This window comes from Rhineura floridana, chromosome 3, assembly GCF_030035675.1.
Source record: "Rhineura floridana isolate rRhiFlo1 chromosome 3, rRhiFlo1.hap2, whole genome shotgun sequence".
Taxonomy (NCBI): domain Eukaryota; kingdom Metazoa; phylum Chordata; class Lepidosauria; order Squamata; family Rhineuridae; genus Rhineura; species Rhineura floridana.
In genome coordinates this window covers 8,942,486-8,959,822 of record NC_084482.1, presented here as the reverse complement: position 1 = coordinate 8,959,822, position 17,337 = coordinate 8,942,486, and the positions used below count along the sequence as shown (strand labels likewise).

General features: G+C 49.1%; 1 protein-coding gene across 4 annotated transcripts in view; it reads left to right on the top strand.

The window, feature by feature from the left end:
* GRIPAP1 (GRIP1 associated protein 1) overlaps positions 1-16,263 on the top strand; it is a 57,886-nt gene extending 41,623 nt beyond the window's left edge. For all 4 annotated transcript variants that reach the window (XM_061614268.1, XM_061614266.1, XM_061614267.1 and 1 more), the window contains 3 exons: positions 255-348; positions 11,061-11,215; positions 15,164-16,263. In XM_061614268.1, coding sequence (XP_061470252.1) covers positions 255-348; positions 11,061-11,215; positions 15,164-15,256 — 342 coding nt within the window. In that variant the 3' untranslated portion in view covers positions 15,257-16,263. The remainder of the gene's footprint in view (positions 1-254; positions 349-11,060; positions 11,216-15,163) is intronic.
* The last annotated feature ends 1,074 nt before the right edge of the window (positions 16,264-17,337 follow it).

The window sequence follows — 17,337 nt, the reverse complement described above, 5'->3', positions numbered from 1 at the left end:
TCCAGAGTCCAGGCTTGTGAAACAAGCCCAGAGAGCAAAGCCGGTGCTAAAGGAAGCTCTCCCTTCCCTGTAAATGGAGGAGTGAGCCAAGAGCCCTCTGGCTTGCTGAAGATGGGGATCAGGAGTCTGAATGAGGCTGGCCTGTCACATCTGAGAGACATTGGCAGAGCTGACATCAATAGAGCTGGTGGGCTCCAGGGCTTTGGGGGTAAGCCAGACTGGCAGTGGGGAATGATATCCTCTTCCTTTGCTAGGTGAAGCACCTTGAGGTCAGCAGTGCCTCCATGGCTGAGGACTTGTGTCGGAAGAGCGCCATCATTGAGATGTACGTCATGGACAGCCGCATTGGTGAGGACTCTTGGCTTTCAGGAGGGAATCAGCTTGGGCAAGCCAGGGTTTTGGGGGCTTTGACCTCAGCCCAGGGAAAGGGGTGGGTCAAAGCAAGAATTGTGTGGCCAGCGTGTTTAATTTCAGATTAATTGATCTACTGTGGACACATGAAGTGCCTTCCTCTGATTCTATAGAATAATGGTTTTTTGAATAGTCTCCTAGTGGGAACCCTGAGGTTGCCAAATAGGCTTGTGGCTGAGGTCAGATCTGAATCAGGGGTGTTGCTCTTCGCATAGTTCTTTGGTATAGTTCCCATTAGATGGTGCCTGGTTGTTCTAGTATTTCTCTCAGAAAATAAGGGATTATACTGGGTAGGTTAAGCCAGGATGGAGGGTCGAGCAGAGCACGTTCCCTAATGATGCTGTCAGCAAGTGAGGGGCAGAATTGGACAGGCATAGTTCCTCCCTCTCTCTCTCTGTCATACTGGAGCATAACCAGCAGATCTGAGATTTTCTATATGCATTGATCTGTTCCTGTGAGAATGCGAAGGTGCTTTGGAAATATTTTATATTTAGGGATATAAATCCATAAAAGAAATCAGGTTAAAAAAAACCATGATTGTCAGAGTCCCCCCCCTTCCCAATCCTGCCCTGAATGGCTAGTCCAGAATCTGGCACATCTCAGCTTCATTTTAAAGAGGAGCCAATGTCATGGCTGCAAAGAAGAAATTGCAAGTGTGCACAGATAACGTTGGCTAAAGCTGGGGAAAGTAGATGAGCCTTGGAGGGGCCTCCTGAGGCTTGGACTCTTCTCCTTGTTCATGGCCAGCCCCTCTCTATCTCCACCATGGAGCCTTCCCTCTTGTACGTGAGGGGAAAGAGAGGATGGTAAAAAAAAATCCACCCTTTAAGCTCTTGTCTGCAAGTACAAGGTGCCTTTTAAATGTTAATGTTGGCACCCTGGGAGGTGATTTTTTCTGGAGGGTCATCTGGTGGTGCAGTTGTGACATTTTATGAAAGGTCATGTGGGTAGAGCCAATCGCATGTGTCTTGAATACAGAATCGGCCCCTTGCCTTCCCATTCCGTGGGAACTGTCGACTGCCTTCAACCATACCCCCACCTCCCACCTGTTTCTACATAAAGTGTTGGCAGATCGGGGGTGAGGGCTGGGGGAGAGAGAGAAGAGTGGAGACTAAATTAGAAGAAATTAAATCATTTCAAAATGGGCTTCTTTGCAGAATGCAGTTGACTTGGCAGAAGAATTCAGGCTTGGGGGGACGGGGCTGTGCACAAATATTAGCAGCCCTTCCTTTTTAATTTTTTTATTTATTTTTGGCACATTTGACTACTAATTGACGTGGCAAGAGCAGCTGCCTCTGTGTTAGTGGCCTCACACATATTTGGGGTAGGGTGGGGGGTTGTTACGCTGTGTGTAGTTGTGTTGCTTGATTTCGTTTAAAAGCAGCACCACAGCAGCAGAGAGTAACAGCAGATGTTGAAATGCGAGTGTGCCAGCGTGTGCGTGCGTTTGCCTAAGAAAGCAGGCTTTTATCCTGCATCAGCATCACTGAGACTGGAGACTTAGTAAAATAAGAAAAGCTACTTTATTTAGAGAAATACATAATAGACAGAAAGGCATACCTTTTCTAACTAACTAGCTAAGTTGGAGGCATAACGCCCAGGTGTAGGAGTTAGCCCCATGCTTGGAGAGAGAGCAGAGACAAAGGGATGTCTCCTGTGTCCTGGTCAGCCAGAGGACAAAGGAGAAATGGGAAAGGGCAGAAGGAGGAGGGGCAGGTAAGCTTCCCTAAAGGCGTCACAGTCTAGCGACAGAAGGAAGTCAGTCAGAGCATCACAGGTAAAAGGTAAAGAAGCCTATCCATCTGGAGGATCCCAGCTCTATCTTCCCTCTGGAGCTTAAACAAAAGAACAAAATGGGAGTTGCTCTTGCCCCACTTCTAAGAGGGGTGGTATCCTGCTAATGCATTCCATCAACGTAAGGATAACCACTAGCACAATGGGACTTCCCCCCCTCTTCCCCCGTGCGTGCTTCATGCTCTCCCAAATCTGCTCCACCAGCGAGAACCCCTAGAACAGATTTAAGGGGGTGCTGGGGGGGAGGAAAGGGAGAGAAAGTTCTGTTGCGCAAGCAGATGTCTTTGCGCTGATGAACTACTTACTTAGCACAACGTTGAATACAACCCATGACCTTTAACCACTGAAAAGGTTTGAGGCACATGAAGCTAGCGCAGCAAGAGGTGGAGCTGGAAGGAACCCTTTCAAATATTCCATCACTACACATGCATGTGACTGTGGCTGTTTCCTCCTTTCCTTCTGTCTGCCTGCCCAGGATCTTGCCTCCCTGCCCCACCCCCATATTTCTTCCGTGACAGGCCCAGCCCACAAAAGGGACCTTTTTGTGTCATCGGTGAAGCCAAGGAGGCAAGGCGCTCCCTTGCAGCAGGCGAAATGACAGTGTCCGTGGAGATCTGCTGCCAAAACCTGTTAGCGTTCATGGGACTCGGACAAAGGCAGGAGAAAGGGGCCGTTCTTGCTCAACCTCACTGCAGTACAAAGGGAAATGCACTCCCATGTACAGCAAGGTGATCCCAGATTGGTCTCCCTAGCTTTGATACCCCCTCCTTCCCCCTGCCCTTTCATGACTTCTCTTATGGGTTTGGCTCTAGCATGGTAGCCAGGAGTGTTTAGGATTTGGTGGTTCTGATACAGGCAGACCCAGATTTCAGCCAGGGCTTTTAACCCTCAAAGTTCTATGGATTAAGAGTCCCAGCTTTTTTTAAAAAAAAAAGTTTCTAGTGCTTATGGTTGCAAATACAAGCTTCAAAGAGCAAAGGTTTCTGCTAAGGGCTCTGAGGCTGGAGACCATCTGGGAAGTGACTTCCAGTGGGTAAGCACTTGACAGCTCAGTCCCAAACCATCCATTGTATGTCCCATGACATCATCTGAAGGTATGTGATGAAACTAAGCAGTTCCTGGTCTGGTCAGTGTCCTGAATGGGAAGACTGCCTGGGTACTCTGTGTATGCAGCCTTGAGTCCTGTTGCGGAGGAAAGACAGGATATAAATGAAATAAGTACAAATAAAAATAGATGTGCACCCTTTCTGTTGTCCACCCTTGTCTCATGCCTCCTTCTTGGTCTACTGTATAATGTTGCCGTTAGGATTAGAGGACTTAACCTAGTGTGGATGTGAGAGTGAGTTCAGCATTAAACTTCAAATGGGATCCTGTGCTCAATTAATTGTGTGGCCTTAATCCACCACACACACAGACTGTGAGAGGAAGTCATGTCCAAACAGTTCTGCTGTCTTGAATAAGCTGCTTCTGCTTCAGGCTGGATGGGGCCAGTGCATTAGCTGGTGTTTATTAGATCAAATCATGCTTGTGATAGGATTCATGCTCACTGTTGCTTTCCAGGGTGGCAAAGTTTTGATATATGGCTTTTACAGCCTTTGGATTGCTGCCATTTGCCCTTTACTTGGGGCAGTGGTGGTGGTGGTGGATCTGTCGATAGCATGCCCAGGAGGAAACAGGGGCACTTTACATGCATGGCCAATGTGTAGGAGAGGTCCTCATTATGCAATAGTGAGCATTGTGGCCAATTCAGGTTTTGAACTTGCACCAGAAGCCTGGCTGAGACATTTATTTATTTTTATTTATTTATTATGCGATTTGTTAGTCACCCATCTGGCTGGTAGACCAGCCACTCTGGGCGACGTACACGTTAAAACAGTATATAAAACAGTTAAAAATTTAAAACAACAGTAAAACTAGCCCGTTCCAAAAGCCTGCCTAAAAAACCAGGTCTTCAGGGTCCGGCAGAAGCTCATTATAGACGGGGCATGGCGTAGATCAGTTGGGAGAGAATTCCACAGGGTGGGGGCCACAATTGAGAAGGCCCTCTCTCGAGTCCTCACCAGTCTAGCTGTTTTGACCGGTGGGATCCAGAGAAGGTCTTCTGAGGCTGATCTTGTTGAGCAGCATCCCTGTCGATGCTGGAGGCGCTCCTTCAGGTAAGCTGGGCCACAACTGTATAGGGTTTTAAAGGTTAAAACCAACACCTTGAATTGGGCTCGGTACACAACCGGTAACCAATGCAACTCCTTCAACACAGGAGTGATGTGATCTCTACGGCGGCCGCCTGTAATCAGACGCGCCACTGCATTTTGTACCAGCTGTAACTTCCGGACCGTTTTCAAGGGTAACCCCACATAGAGCGCATTACAGTAGTCTAGGCGAGTGGTGATCAGGGCATGTACCACCGGTGGGAGTAGATGATTGGGAAGGTAGGGGCGTAGCCTCCGTTTCAGATGGAGTTGATACAGAGCTTCCCGGCTCACAGCCGAAACTTGAGCCTCCATGGACAGCTGGGAGTCAAGAATGACCCCCAGGCTACGAACCTGGTCTTTCAGGGGCAGTCGTACCCCGTTGAGCACCAGGTCTATATCTCCCAGCCTTCCCTTGTCTCCCACAAACAGCACCTCGGTTTTGTCAGGATTCAGCTTCAGCCTATTCCTTGCCATCCAGCCACTCACCGACTCCAGACATCTGGACAGGGTTTCCACAGCCAACCTTGGTGAAGATTTAAATGAGAGATAGAGCTGCGTGTCATCCGCATACTGATGACACTGCAGCCCAAATCTCCTGATGATTGCTCCCAGCGGCTTTATATAAATGTTAAAAAGCACTGGAGAAAGGATAGATCCCTGTGGTACCCCACAAATGAGGGGCCAGGGATCTGAAACCTCCTCCTCCAGTGCTACTCTTTGGTACCTCCCAGAGAGGAAGGAACGGAACCACTGCAATACAGTGCCCCCAATACCTAACCTCTGCAGGCGGTCCAAGAGGATACCGTGGTCAACGGTATCGAAAGCCGCTGAGAGATCGAGAAGGACAAGGAAGGTGCATTCGCCTCTATCCCACGCCCTTCTCATATCATCTACCAAGGTGACCAAGGCTGTTTCTGTCCCATGTCCCGGTCTGAAGCCCGACTGAAATGGATCTAGATAATCCGTTTCTTCCAAGTGTGCTTGCAACTGTTTAGCCACCACCCACTCAACTGCCTTGCCTAAGAATGGCACATTTGAGACTGGGCGGAAGTTGTTCAGATCTTGAAGCCTCATGTGTGAAATTACCCTTGATGTTAAAGGGTACTGACCTGCGGAAGAGTCTGACCCCCAAACCATCAGCCAGGAGGCTTCAATATGAGAGCCTTCAGATTCTTTGCAACTTTGACTTCACTGATCTTTTAAAAATCCCTCTCCCATGCTTCCTGTACACCTCCCCCCCCCTCCCTCCGGGATTCTCTCCTGTGGCACTACACCTTGAACGGTGCCAGGACTGATAAAAGTTTTTGGATTCCCAGGCATGGACATTTGGGGTTACAGCCCTTGGCTTACTCTGTTAGTCGTAACCAGAGTTTTTTGTACTTTATGCTTTGTGGAGGTGGGGGATAAAAATTCTGTCCCAAAAGAAGCACAGTTCTGCAACCTGTATAAATTGCGACGAAAAGGACATTTTTGAATATATTTGCATGACATTACGGAGCAATGAAGCCCCTTTTCTTGACCAGTAGAGATCCTGCTCAGTTCTCCTTCCTCCCCTGCATATCCCTAAGGCTATGCCTTCTAAGATTCCACCTAGCAACACTGTCAGACCTGGCTTTGGAGCCTTAAGGACTAGAAAGTTGCTTGCCTTTTTTAAAAAATGAAAGCTGCAAATTTCTCACTACAGAATTCTGTATTCAGCACCAGGTTCCATAGTTCTGTTGTGTGGTTGCAGAATTGTGGCCTGTACAGAGCCCTGGTCTTTATTAACTTGGGGGAAAGGGACTGTCCCAGATAGGGATCCAAATGCAAGCTATATCTGTTGTGGTTTTATTCCAGCTACCAGTAGGAATTCCACAAGTTTCAGGGAGCTTGGGGTCAGGGGCAAACTGCTCAGGATCAACAGCCCAAAGTGCTCCCAGCTTCACTGGTGGGTGGTGGGTGGGGAGAGCACAAGCTCCCTGTAACTCTGTAAGGCAATGGCTTCTCTGCACTTAGTGAGTTTTCTGCTTAGCAAGAGTGAAAGAGACGGAGAGGGAGAGTGGGGTGCTCAGTCGGACGAGTGGTTCCATAGTTCAGGGAGAGCAAGTGCGTGGATGTTGTGCCACAGATGGAAGGTGGAGGGAGGCCTCCTGCTGCTTTGCTGTGCCATTTGAGGTGGACAGTCTGGATGAAGTTCTTGTTTTTCTCTTGGCGTGAGAAAGTGCCAGGCTTAGCAGATCCATTCGGCAAGTCAGTCGGAGCGAGAAGCCAGGACACCAGGCCTAGGGGGAAACTCACTGATCCGTCCGGTTTTCATTCCCAGTGTTTCTCCCAGACAGCTTCTGCAATCTGTCCCCCACCTCCAGTGTATAAAGTGGGATTGTCTCCTACGCACTGCTTTCTCTTCCCTGACTTTGAGCCCCCTTCTCCCCCTTCCGTGATAACCTCCTGCTCCCTGTTAATCATCTCCACCCTCGTCCTGTCCGTGATCCCACTGCTGTTCTTTTGGCCAACCAGAAGGTGCATGGAGAGCAAAGGAGGCAAGGTCTTAGAGGCAACCACTGGGGAAAGGTCACAGCGATGCGAAGGGGTAGTGTAGAACTGGCCTCTCCTGTGCTTAGGGTTAAAATTCAAGCAATGGAAGCAGGAGGGAGGTCATCTTGAGTGGCTATGGATAAGTTTTCCATACTTCCACGCAGAACCGCGCCACGGGCAGGGAACAGGAGCTAGTTATAAATAGCTTACACAGGGTCGCCTTCGCCTCAGCTTGGCAACACACACCAGCCAGTGAATATTTCATGAACGCTAAAAATACAAACCTCCTCCTCCTCTTCCTGCATCTTGTGCCACTTCCTTCTGCCTTTGTCTGTCATTCTCAGACAGATTTGTCCTCCAAATCTTTGTAATTCAATCCAGAAGTCACTGCTGGCCCTTCTGCTCTAGCCACTTGACCCTACTGCCCCAGGAGTCCTCAGCATGTCTCTCTCTCTGTCTCTCTCTCTGTCTCTCTCTCTCTCTCTCTCTCTAACTCCTCTTTCACTTCTAACTCTACTGCAATATAAGCTTGATGGCTTTAGCCATCGGTTTTGATGACTGAACTCTGTCCCCTCGTGCCCAGCCCTGGACGGGCAGCAGGGCCCACTGGATTGGGACAGTGCAAAAAGAATGCTGAGAACAAGGAGGCTGGGACCGGAGGCCTGCTCAGGGAGCGGGGGATAAACTTAGTGAATTGCACTGCGGGGGCGGGGGGATGACATTGACATTATTCTTAAAGCTTATGAGAGTGAGCCAGGCTTATGAATTCTGGGACCAACCAGAGAAATGTGGGCTTCACAGAGGCCTGTTGACACTTGTCAAGGCTGGGGGAAGTGGAGGCTGGGGGAAGTGGAGAAGTGGTTGCGCCAAGAATCCTGTAAACAAACATCCGTGGTTTTCTGTGCGAAGAAACACATGTTTGATATTGAGGATTATGCATTTCCAACAGACAACAGGTTTTTGAAAATGATGTTGTGACTGTATGCACAAGTTTTGCACAGTTGTGCATAAGGACATACGATATATTGCATAAAGACATCACACCTGAATTATTCTGCTTCTGGGGTGTCTGTGCTGCAATACGTAGCATGATGCACATTTAAGCCCAAATGCACATGCAACACACCACAGGCAGATTCATGTCTCCTTTGTGAAACACCACATTCTGCTCTTTCAGAGAAGTATCCAAACATGCTACGCCAGCGTGTGGGAAGATGACAATATCAGTGGAAAGGAAGGGGAAGGTTTTGCACCCAGGGGCCCAGTGCTGGCAAAGGTGAGCCAGAGCACTCAATGGCTGTGACCTCAGCAGTTTAGTGAGAGGCAAGGGGTGATTTGGAAGGTTGTGCGGCTGTAAGGGCTGCTGGGGATGGTGCACAGTGTTTCATCGGCGCTTCTAAGGCATGCTTAGTTGTTTGGATGATGCTGCAAGGTCTGCCCTCTTTATCAGCGATGGTTAAGCACAGCACTGCGTGACATTTTGGCAGGCCAGAAGCCCAGCTCTAATGTGCCTGGTATCCCACTCCCAAGAGCAACTTGCCAGTTTTACAGGCTTCATGCACAAGTTGGCTGAACTTGCATCAGTTAAGACCTTTTTGTCACCCCATCATATTCCCAATCAGGGTGGTAAATGGGGTGGATCTTTGCAGTATATGAGTCTGCACTTGCATGGCTTGTGCAAGCTGCAGAATCCCCTTTCTTTTTTACAATGAAGAAGTTTTAATTTTTAAAGCTGTGTATAATCTACCTCAGCCTTTCCCAACCAGTGTGCTTCCAGATGTTGTTGGACCACAACTCCCATCAGCCTCAGCCAGCATTGCCAATGGTCAGGAAAGATGGGAATTGTGGTCCAACAACATCTGGAGGCACACTGGTTGGGAAAGGCTGGTCTACCTTGTTAAACATGTTGACGATAAGGGACACTGAAGTGATGAACTGAAGGGCATGGGGCGATGATCTTCTGTATATGATGGGCTGTGGGGAGGGGAGACTTTGGTTTTGAGGTGGGAATGAGCTGAGGCTGGGTGTCAGGATTCCTGGCTTCTCTCTGTTCCTTGAAGGGGTGTGTGCATGCATGCGAGCACATGTGCAACAACACACACTGGCACAGCCAAGGGACAGAAGGATTTCTGTCTTGAGAGACAGTCGGGCTGATGAGGGCTGAAGTTGTGGAGCAGGGAGAACAGGCAGCATTGATTTAGGTGTCAGGGTTACTTTAGCCTGGCATCACTCTGGTGAATCAAGGGAGCAAACTGCAGTGGACAGCCACTGTGAGCCTGTGGAAAGAGCCAAAGAATCTGGGTGCTCAGCTTCAGTCTTTTGCTATGTCTTGTTCAAGTCATCATCAGAAAGCGCAGGGAATGCAACCAACTAAGGTTCATCCTCATGGCAACCTGGAAAGGAGATGCATTTGTGTCTGCTGTGTGCATCGAACCAGGACTAACTTGGAAGGGTGTTAGTTACCTTCCAATCTTAAAACAACCCGCCCCCTAAGCAGGAGCAGAAGGAGGGTCAAGCCAGGGGTGGATCCCGCTGTGTGAATTGGTGGAGCCTAGAGGAATCTGGGGGGCCAAGACAGAGCCAAGATGGAACCTGGATGGACATTGGCAGTAAACTCCAGGTTCTGGCTTCTTGCAGCTTAAAAGTGATTATCCTGCAAATCATGGCTTTTCTGTGCAGGCTGGTTTGACCAGGCCCAGGCTTGCCTGGATGTGGTTGCATCTAGCCTGCAGGTGCTCTGATAGCCCTAGATGTATGGGTCCTCAGTGTGGCTACTCAGTGGTGAAGAGGGAGCATTCTGCACAAGCTCAGAGGATGCTTTTCTTATTTCAGTAAGTGTTTTGAAAATGGGTTCCAAAGCCATGCACTCATGTGCTTTATGAAGCTCTTGTATCTGGCCATAGTCTGTGCCATCCTTGCAGCTTGCTCCTTGGGCTGGTCCCCTGCCTGCCCCACCAGTCCAAGCAGCGGGATGCAGTGCTATTCAGGTCAGGCAGAATTCCCTGTAGCAGTCGTGCTGTGAGTCTGTCTTCCTGTACACAAAGGCTGTGATATTGCAGGAAGGGCCTCTTGGTTGTTCCTTCTAGCATACAAGTTAAACATCTCATTTAATTTCTGTTCCCGGTTTCTTTTTTATTTTTGAAGCCAGTTTCTCGTGGGGGGCGGGGGGCAATGGAGGAGGATGGGCCTTTGCTCTTGTCTGTTTCCTGCTGTTTTGCTAATTTCATGGCTGAATAGGTTTCAGCCTTCCTACAGGGAAAGACTCCAAATTTATGTCAACTCCCTAAGGAGATCAGAGCCATCCCGAGCTCTGGGAAGGAGAGCAGTGAGCAATGGTTAGAGGGCAAGAGAGGTGGGGGAGAACAGGAAATGGGTGGGCAGTGGTGGATGGCACAGTTGCTGTTTTTTTAATATACTAAAATGTAACACCTACTGGGGTGGAGGGGTTGTGTGTTCCAGAACAGATTCTGCCTCTGGAAAAGACACTCCTTATTTTGGTGATTTTTCCAGGAAGGAGGCCTGCAAACAAGGGTGATACTGTTTGCAATGCAGAACACTTATTCAGGGAATACTTCCTGCCTTTGCTCTGAATTGGCTTCTTAACATGGTCACATAAGCAAATCTGATTGGCTTATGTGGCATTGCCTATTGTTTGCCACATGAGCCCTGATTGGCTGAGATTGTTCAAGGAAAGGAGGACCTGGCAAGAGAAAGGGAAATAATTTTCCTCAAGGATGTTTTATGCTATTTGTTTCTCCTATTCCTTCCTTTTGGCCGATGGGCTCCCAGGGTAGCTTACAATAAGCAATAAACAAACAAAATCATATGAAAAACAGTAACAATAAAAAGCACTTTAACATGGGTGGGTGGGTGAAGTACATCACTGAATATTCCTCAGCATAGAAAGCTAGTTCTCAGGGAGAAGGATTCTAGATGAGTCCTTTCCCTGACGTGGTAGTTTTCTGTGTGCAGAGATTTCTTTTTGTATTAAGGAGCATCTGGTTGTATAAACCCCCTTCTGCCCTCTCAAATGGTACAGCCCAGGCAGAGGTTTGCCTCCCTTCTGAGAACTAAGCCTGAGACACCCATCCAATCACAACTCTCTCTCTCTGTCTGTCCCTTTGTGACTCTTTTTCTTTCTGACGGCAGATGTCTCGGGGGCCCACGGGCAGGTTGATCGTAGCAGCCTGAGCAGCGTCTTGCGGGACCTGGTGAAGCCTGGAGATGAGAACCTGCGCGAGATGAACAAGAAGCTTCAGAACATGCTAGAGGAGCAGCTGACCAAAAACATGCACTTACAGAAGGTTTGTGGGCAGAGCCTTGGTGGAATGTGTGGCTGGGAAAGGATCTTACTGGAAGATACTAGAGATAAGAGCCTGTTCCTGGAGAACCACAGAGCTAAGAAAAGAAAACAGAGAGATAGCCAGCCTTGAACTTCTAGTACTGAAGGCACGTTTACGTTGTATAGGATCACGGTGTAAGTAAAGGCAGTTTCTTTACCTCCATGTGTTTCTGGAGCAATCCCAAATTGCCTTGCCTTGGTCACCCTCTAAATATCTGTGTTCAGCTGGAACCTAGAAGTGATCATTAAAATGCTTTGACATTATCCCAAGCACATGCCATTGAAGAAAGTGGGTGGGCTCAGTTCTTAGTAGGAGTGTCCATCCATGCAGGTGGACTTCAGGAAGGGGCCTTGAAAGAGCATATTTTCTCCCAAAGCACAAGGTTTCACAAGGTACATAAGATTAGAGCTTAAGGATCTGGGGAGAAGACGGGTGGGCTGAGATGGTGTTGATAACTAGCCAGAACTTCATCCTCTGTCTGGTAGAAGTAAGGTCCAGTTGAGTTGTTTTATTCTTAGTGTGCATGTGTGAGCATGTCGGAGCCCACACTTGTACCCTAAAGCATTACACAAAGGTGGCCTGCATTTTGGTGCAGTGCACTTGCCTGCACTGTGAATGTGTGAATACATGGTGCCACCAGGAGGAGTCTTGCACAGGAAGTGGCAGAAGACTGCTTTTCATTTGGCAAGGCAGCACATAGGTACGTATGCAGGGGTGCCCATCTGCCCAGCAGGAAGCCCAAGCCTTTCCTGCTCAGATGCTGGGCACCATGGCAGGCAAGGGAGTGGAAAGTTGCATTTGCAAGCGATTAGAGAGACTTTGCCCCTAGATCCATTATTATCCTCACCACCACAGAGATGTGAAGGCCCAGAAAAATACCGGAAAAAGTTGGAGGGGGCAGGGAACCATTCTTTCTCATTTCTTCGGGGGCAGGGGCGGGGAACATAAAATGTTGGGGAAAAACAGGAAGAACTTTTTCTCTCCTTGACTATTTCCAGCTTTTTTTCCTGGGCCTTCTCATCTCTAATCATTACTATTTACTACTACTACTACTACTACTACTACTACTACTATTATAATAAACTATTGAAGGACTGCACATGCTCAGAGGCACGTAGCCAGAGGTAGCATCATATATTTGGGGGGGGGGAACAGTTGGCAACCATACCTTACATGTGGTCAGGAGAGGAAGCCTTATTGGAGGAGCTCCCCAGGGACTGGCAGAAACTGGGTGGGGTGCAAGGTCCACGGAGGGTGCGGGGCTAACACACAGCAGCAGAATGGTGGGGTTAAGGAGAGAAGCCTGTTGCAGCTGAAAAGACACCTGCAAAAGTGAGGGCTTTAAGGGCTTTGGGTAATTAGAGAGGGGGTGGCAAATATGGGAGGGCATTCCCCGCAAACTACACTTGACAGCATATGTGGTGCCAGGCGTGAGGCTCCTACAAAGGAGCAGTTGGGAGCTTGAAGAGAACAGACAGAGGGGGAGCCCCTGTTGAAGCAGCTCCACCACTGCAGGAAATGGGGCTGAGTGGGGAGATCTCCTCCCTCCCCCCCCCCGGAAATGCTGTAATGGTAAGTGAATAAGGATAGGTGGCCTGCCTCTCGTCTGGGGGTCAGGGTTGGCTCCTGAGATCATGGCAGCTTTTTCCACATGCTCCTGTTGTGAGGCCAGGGTGCACGGAAGCAAGGGCTTCTACAGCTGTCCCCCCATTCCTCTAGTTTTCGTCCATGGTCTCAGCCTGTGACTGCTGGGGGGACAGAGGCAAGCGCGAGCCTGGCTCCTAGCACCAAATGGCATCTAAGGGAGTAGCCGGTTTCCTTCCACATTAAAAGCTGGGGTGACCTTCAGCTGCCAGGAGCCGCTGCTGCTGCTGCTGCCGCCTCCTTCTGCCAACAACCTGCTGATTCTGAAGCCTTCTCCCTGTGACACAAGTGGGTGAGCACCCCAAGCTAGAGAGGGAGTCTGCTCCCTGGGCCGTGGTGCAGCTGCCTCTGAGGCTGAGCAGCCAAACAGAACAAAACAGCTCAAGGAAGAAATCATCTCCGCAGCCTTGGAGGATGTGTCTGTTCTGGCCTATCGCAGTGGCATTGCCGGGGGGGGGGGGCTGCTTCCTGGATGTCATCCCTCCCAGCCCCCCCTAACTCCAGAAAAATGGGGAAGAAGAAAACAAAGGCTGCCTCCCCAGCCCTTGCGCTCTTAAGCCCATGAATGTTCTGATGCTATGTAACATGGTGGAAGAATAAGCAGGCAAGAGCCCAGAAACAAGACCGGCCATTCAGAATCTCATGCAAGGATGATGGACAGTATATATAGAAGTCCTGACCATACTGAAAGGGTTCTCTCTTCTTTTTCCTCCTCCTTGGGCGTATTTGTTATGCTTCTATTCTGCTCTTCCTTTCAGAAAGCTCAGAGCAGCTTACCTTTTGTTTGTTTGGTTTTATAGGATCAGATAAATTCATGGAAGATGGGTCTGCCAATGCACTAGCAACGGCCACTATACCTAAATGGAGCCTCCATGTTCAGAGGCAGTATACCTCCAAATACCAGTTGATACCGTCAGCCTTAATGCCCTGCTTTTATGAGTTTTCCCAGAGGCATCTGCCTGGCTGGTGTTAGAAAACAGAAGGCTGGGCTACGTGGACCTTAAATCTGATCCTGTGAGGCAGTTCTTGTGCTCACCCGTTTTAATCACTAGAGCGTGTGCACAGGCTAGAGAGCAGGGGAGAGAGCCCGCCCCAGAGAAAGACTTTGCAGTATATTGGTTTTTTTCAGTGTTAGCTTGATGTAAAATCTGATCCTTCCAACGTCCTAATGGAACAAGGGGACGGAAAAGTGATGTCAGCGGAAAGAGGAGGCTATTTATAGCTGCATCTAAGGTGGGGATGGATTCGGGGTGGAGCTGCTTCAGAGGACGGACTTCAAGGTTGGGGCTGCTAAGGAACAGTCAGTGTGGGGCAGAGGAGGGATGCTATCCTAGAGATAGAGGATGGGGCTGTCAGAGGCACAAGGTGGGGGGGCAGCGGGGGGGCAGAAATTTGCATATATGGAGTGCATGAGGGGTGGTGGTGTAGGGTCGAGGTGCAGATTAAGTAGTCTGGGTGATCTGCGTGGCGGCCTCTAGGGAACACTGTGCATCTGGGAAAGGAGGCTGCAGGTGTGGTGGCGGCTACAGAAGACTCTGTGCAGAGGTACCCTGAGGGTGGATGGGGCAGGCTCCCTGGGGAGCAGAACTCTCCAGGGCATGCTATAATCAAGGGAATGTGCTCTGAGAGGCTTAAGATAGCAGGTTGCTTGTATTTAAGATGAGCTCTTTTGTTATCAACATCTACACTTAGTTCATTCTTGGTTTTTTTGCTTTCCAGACTTTTCCTTTGAACTCAAGGCCAATGATTATCAATAAGCAGCTTGTAACTGGATAATGAATGTATTTATAACATTTAAATCCCGCCTGTTGTCACAAATCATCTCATTGATGGGCACTGGCTGGGAAAGGGGGGGTTTGCTCTTTGGAAAGGGTGTCAATTTTTGCCCTTGGCTACATCAGTTACATTTCCAATATGAGGCAGGGAACCAAATGAGTGAATATTCTTCCTCTACCAAACTTGAATTTGTGCCTGCGCTTCCATGCTTAGGGTTGCCAACTTTTTCTTTTGAAAAATACTGCCCCACCTCCCACCCCAAACAGGATGAATGGAGCCAAGCCCATGTGGCCAGTCGCAGGGCAGGGCAGGGTGACACATGGCAGAACACTGTTTTAGAGGTAGTTGGCAGCCCTGACCATTATCCTGAGCAAAAGCACAATGTAAACTTGACTTGCGTTGATCAGGCTTGTCCTTTGACAAAATACATTCCTCCCCATGGCCTTACCTCACTTGTTTCTCCCGCCCCCTTTCTCTCACCCTGTCCAGGATTTGGAAGTGCTGTCCCAAGAGATTGTCCGTCTGAGCAAGGAGTGCGTCCCGTCCCCCAACACTGAGCCTGCCCTGGATGATGCCATCTGAGCTCAGTTCCATCCTGTGATATCCACACCCTTCACTTGGCCCTCCACTGTACTACTGGCACAGGGAGGTGGGGGGGGGAGGGATATTGACACCTTCTGCCTCTCTCCTGGTGGATCACTTATCTTAGCCTTGTTTTGCTTCAGGGAGGCGTTTAATCCTCTCCAGCTAGCTGTCTTTCTCCTTCCTTAGCACAGCAAACAGTTTGTCCTTCAACTGCCTCCCTTCATTGGCTGCCTCACTCAAGCCTCCCTCTGCTCCCCACCCCATCTCAAAACAGATTTGCTTCTCCTGTCACACGCATGCTGCTGATTATCTTCTATCTGTAAGAAGCAATGGTTGAGATGGCTTTTCTGCGGGAGCACTCCTAGTGGGCTGGAGGGCAAACTGCAACTTGGTTCCTAAGATGGTTGCTTTAAAAAAACGCAAACCAGCATTGACTCCAGGAAAGGTTGTGTGCTCCAGTCTGAAATAACAGAGAACCTACGAAGCTGAGTGGGAGGTATTCCTGCCATGGTAAAGAGCCATTTCAAGCTTCCTCCTTGAAAATAACATGGTTCTGGGGATATATAACTTCCTCTTAAACCTCTCTGCCTTCATCCCACTCTCTTCAAAAGCTACACCTCTAATCTTCTGGTCTCTTCCTCCTGATTCATTTATGGCCTCCTGGCTCTCTTCTTCCACACATCCCATCTTGCATGCTCAGCCCTGAATTTTCTTCTGCCCCAGCTCTATCCAGCTGTTGCTGCTGTTAATAAAAAAAGAGTAAAATACTATAGATATATAGATATATATTTGCGCTGATTCCCTACCTCTGGGTGGGACTGAACCCAAGTGGATCGAAGCTTTTGTCTCCAGGAGGGGAACTCTTGGGCTCATTCAAGGTTCCAGCTGCACTTTTTTTTCCTTTTGGGTGGGGGTAGCGTGCGTGTTTTATTTATGTATCAATGACTTGTACAAGGCTGTAATTGTTGAGCAACTGATAATGCAAACATTGATTTTTGACTGGCTCTAGCTCTGTGTTGTCCTTGTTTGAAGAGATGGGGCAAAATGGGGCTGAATTCCCTCCTTTTTTGCCTGAGCAGCCTCAGTGTTCTGGATTCATGGCAAGGAGTATGCTGCTGTCTTGGGGGTGAGGGGTGTGTGGGTCCCAATAAGCTCAGGAAGCGTTTTGCTTGCTGAGATGAGCCAGAGAGGCGGCGGCAACACCTTAGCTAACTTAACACTCGGGTTTTTGACTACAGTCTGTGCCCGTCCCCACCCACCCTCTGCAAATTTTCACAGTTGCCCCTGCAGTTGATCCTTATTGCTGAAATGACAAGAGCCGGGGGGGGGTGGTAACACAGGAAGCTGCCTTATACCGAGTCAGACCATAGGTCTATCTAGCTCAGTATTGCCTGCACTGGCTGGCAGTGGCTCTCCAGGGTTTCAGCAGGGGGCATTCTCATCACTACCTGGAGATGTCGGGGACTGAATCTGGGACCTTCTACTGACAAAGCAGATGCTCTACCACTGAGCTGTGGCTCATTTTCTATCACAGGGAGAGGGAACCCATGCTTGTGGGGCGTTGAGGCACCTCACAAAAACAGAGTAACTCTGGTTCTTCACCTCTTCTCTGGGTTCCTTTGACACCCACCAGCATTTTGGGTGCTCTTATAGCCCTTTTTAATCTGGAAGAGGCAAGGATTTTCTCATGCTGCTCCCCAAACTTTTCAGATGCTGTATGTCACTGTTCTTCGATCTTGAGTCCCCAGATGTGGTTGAACTACAACTCCCATCATCCTTGGCTATTGGCTGAGCTGGATGGGGATGATGGGAGTTGTAGTCCAACGACATCAGGGGACCCAAGGTTGAAGAACACGTTCTGCGTAAAACGAGGAAGATGGTACTCTTGGGGCAGTGGGCTCTTGTCTGTGCTTGTGGCCCCAATGAACACCTGACTTTACAGGTCTGTCTGCAGAGCCTGGCAACTACTTTTCCCCTCATGCTTTCATTTTGGAAAGAACTTGCACTTTGACCGGAGTTGTCAGACTTCATCCCAGCAAGCTGAGCCATTCCTAGACAAAAACAACATAAGGCTTGCA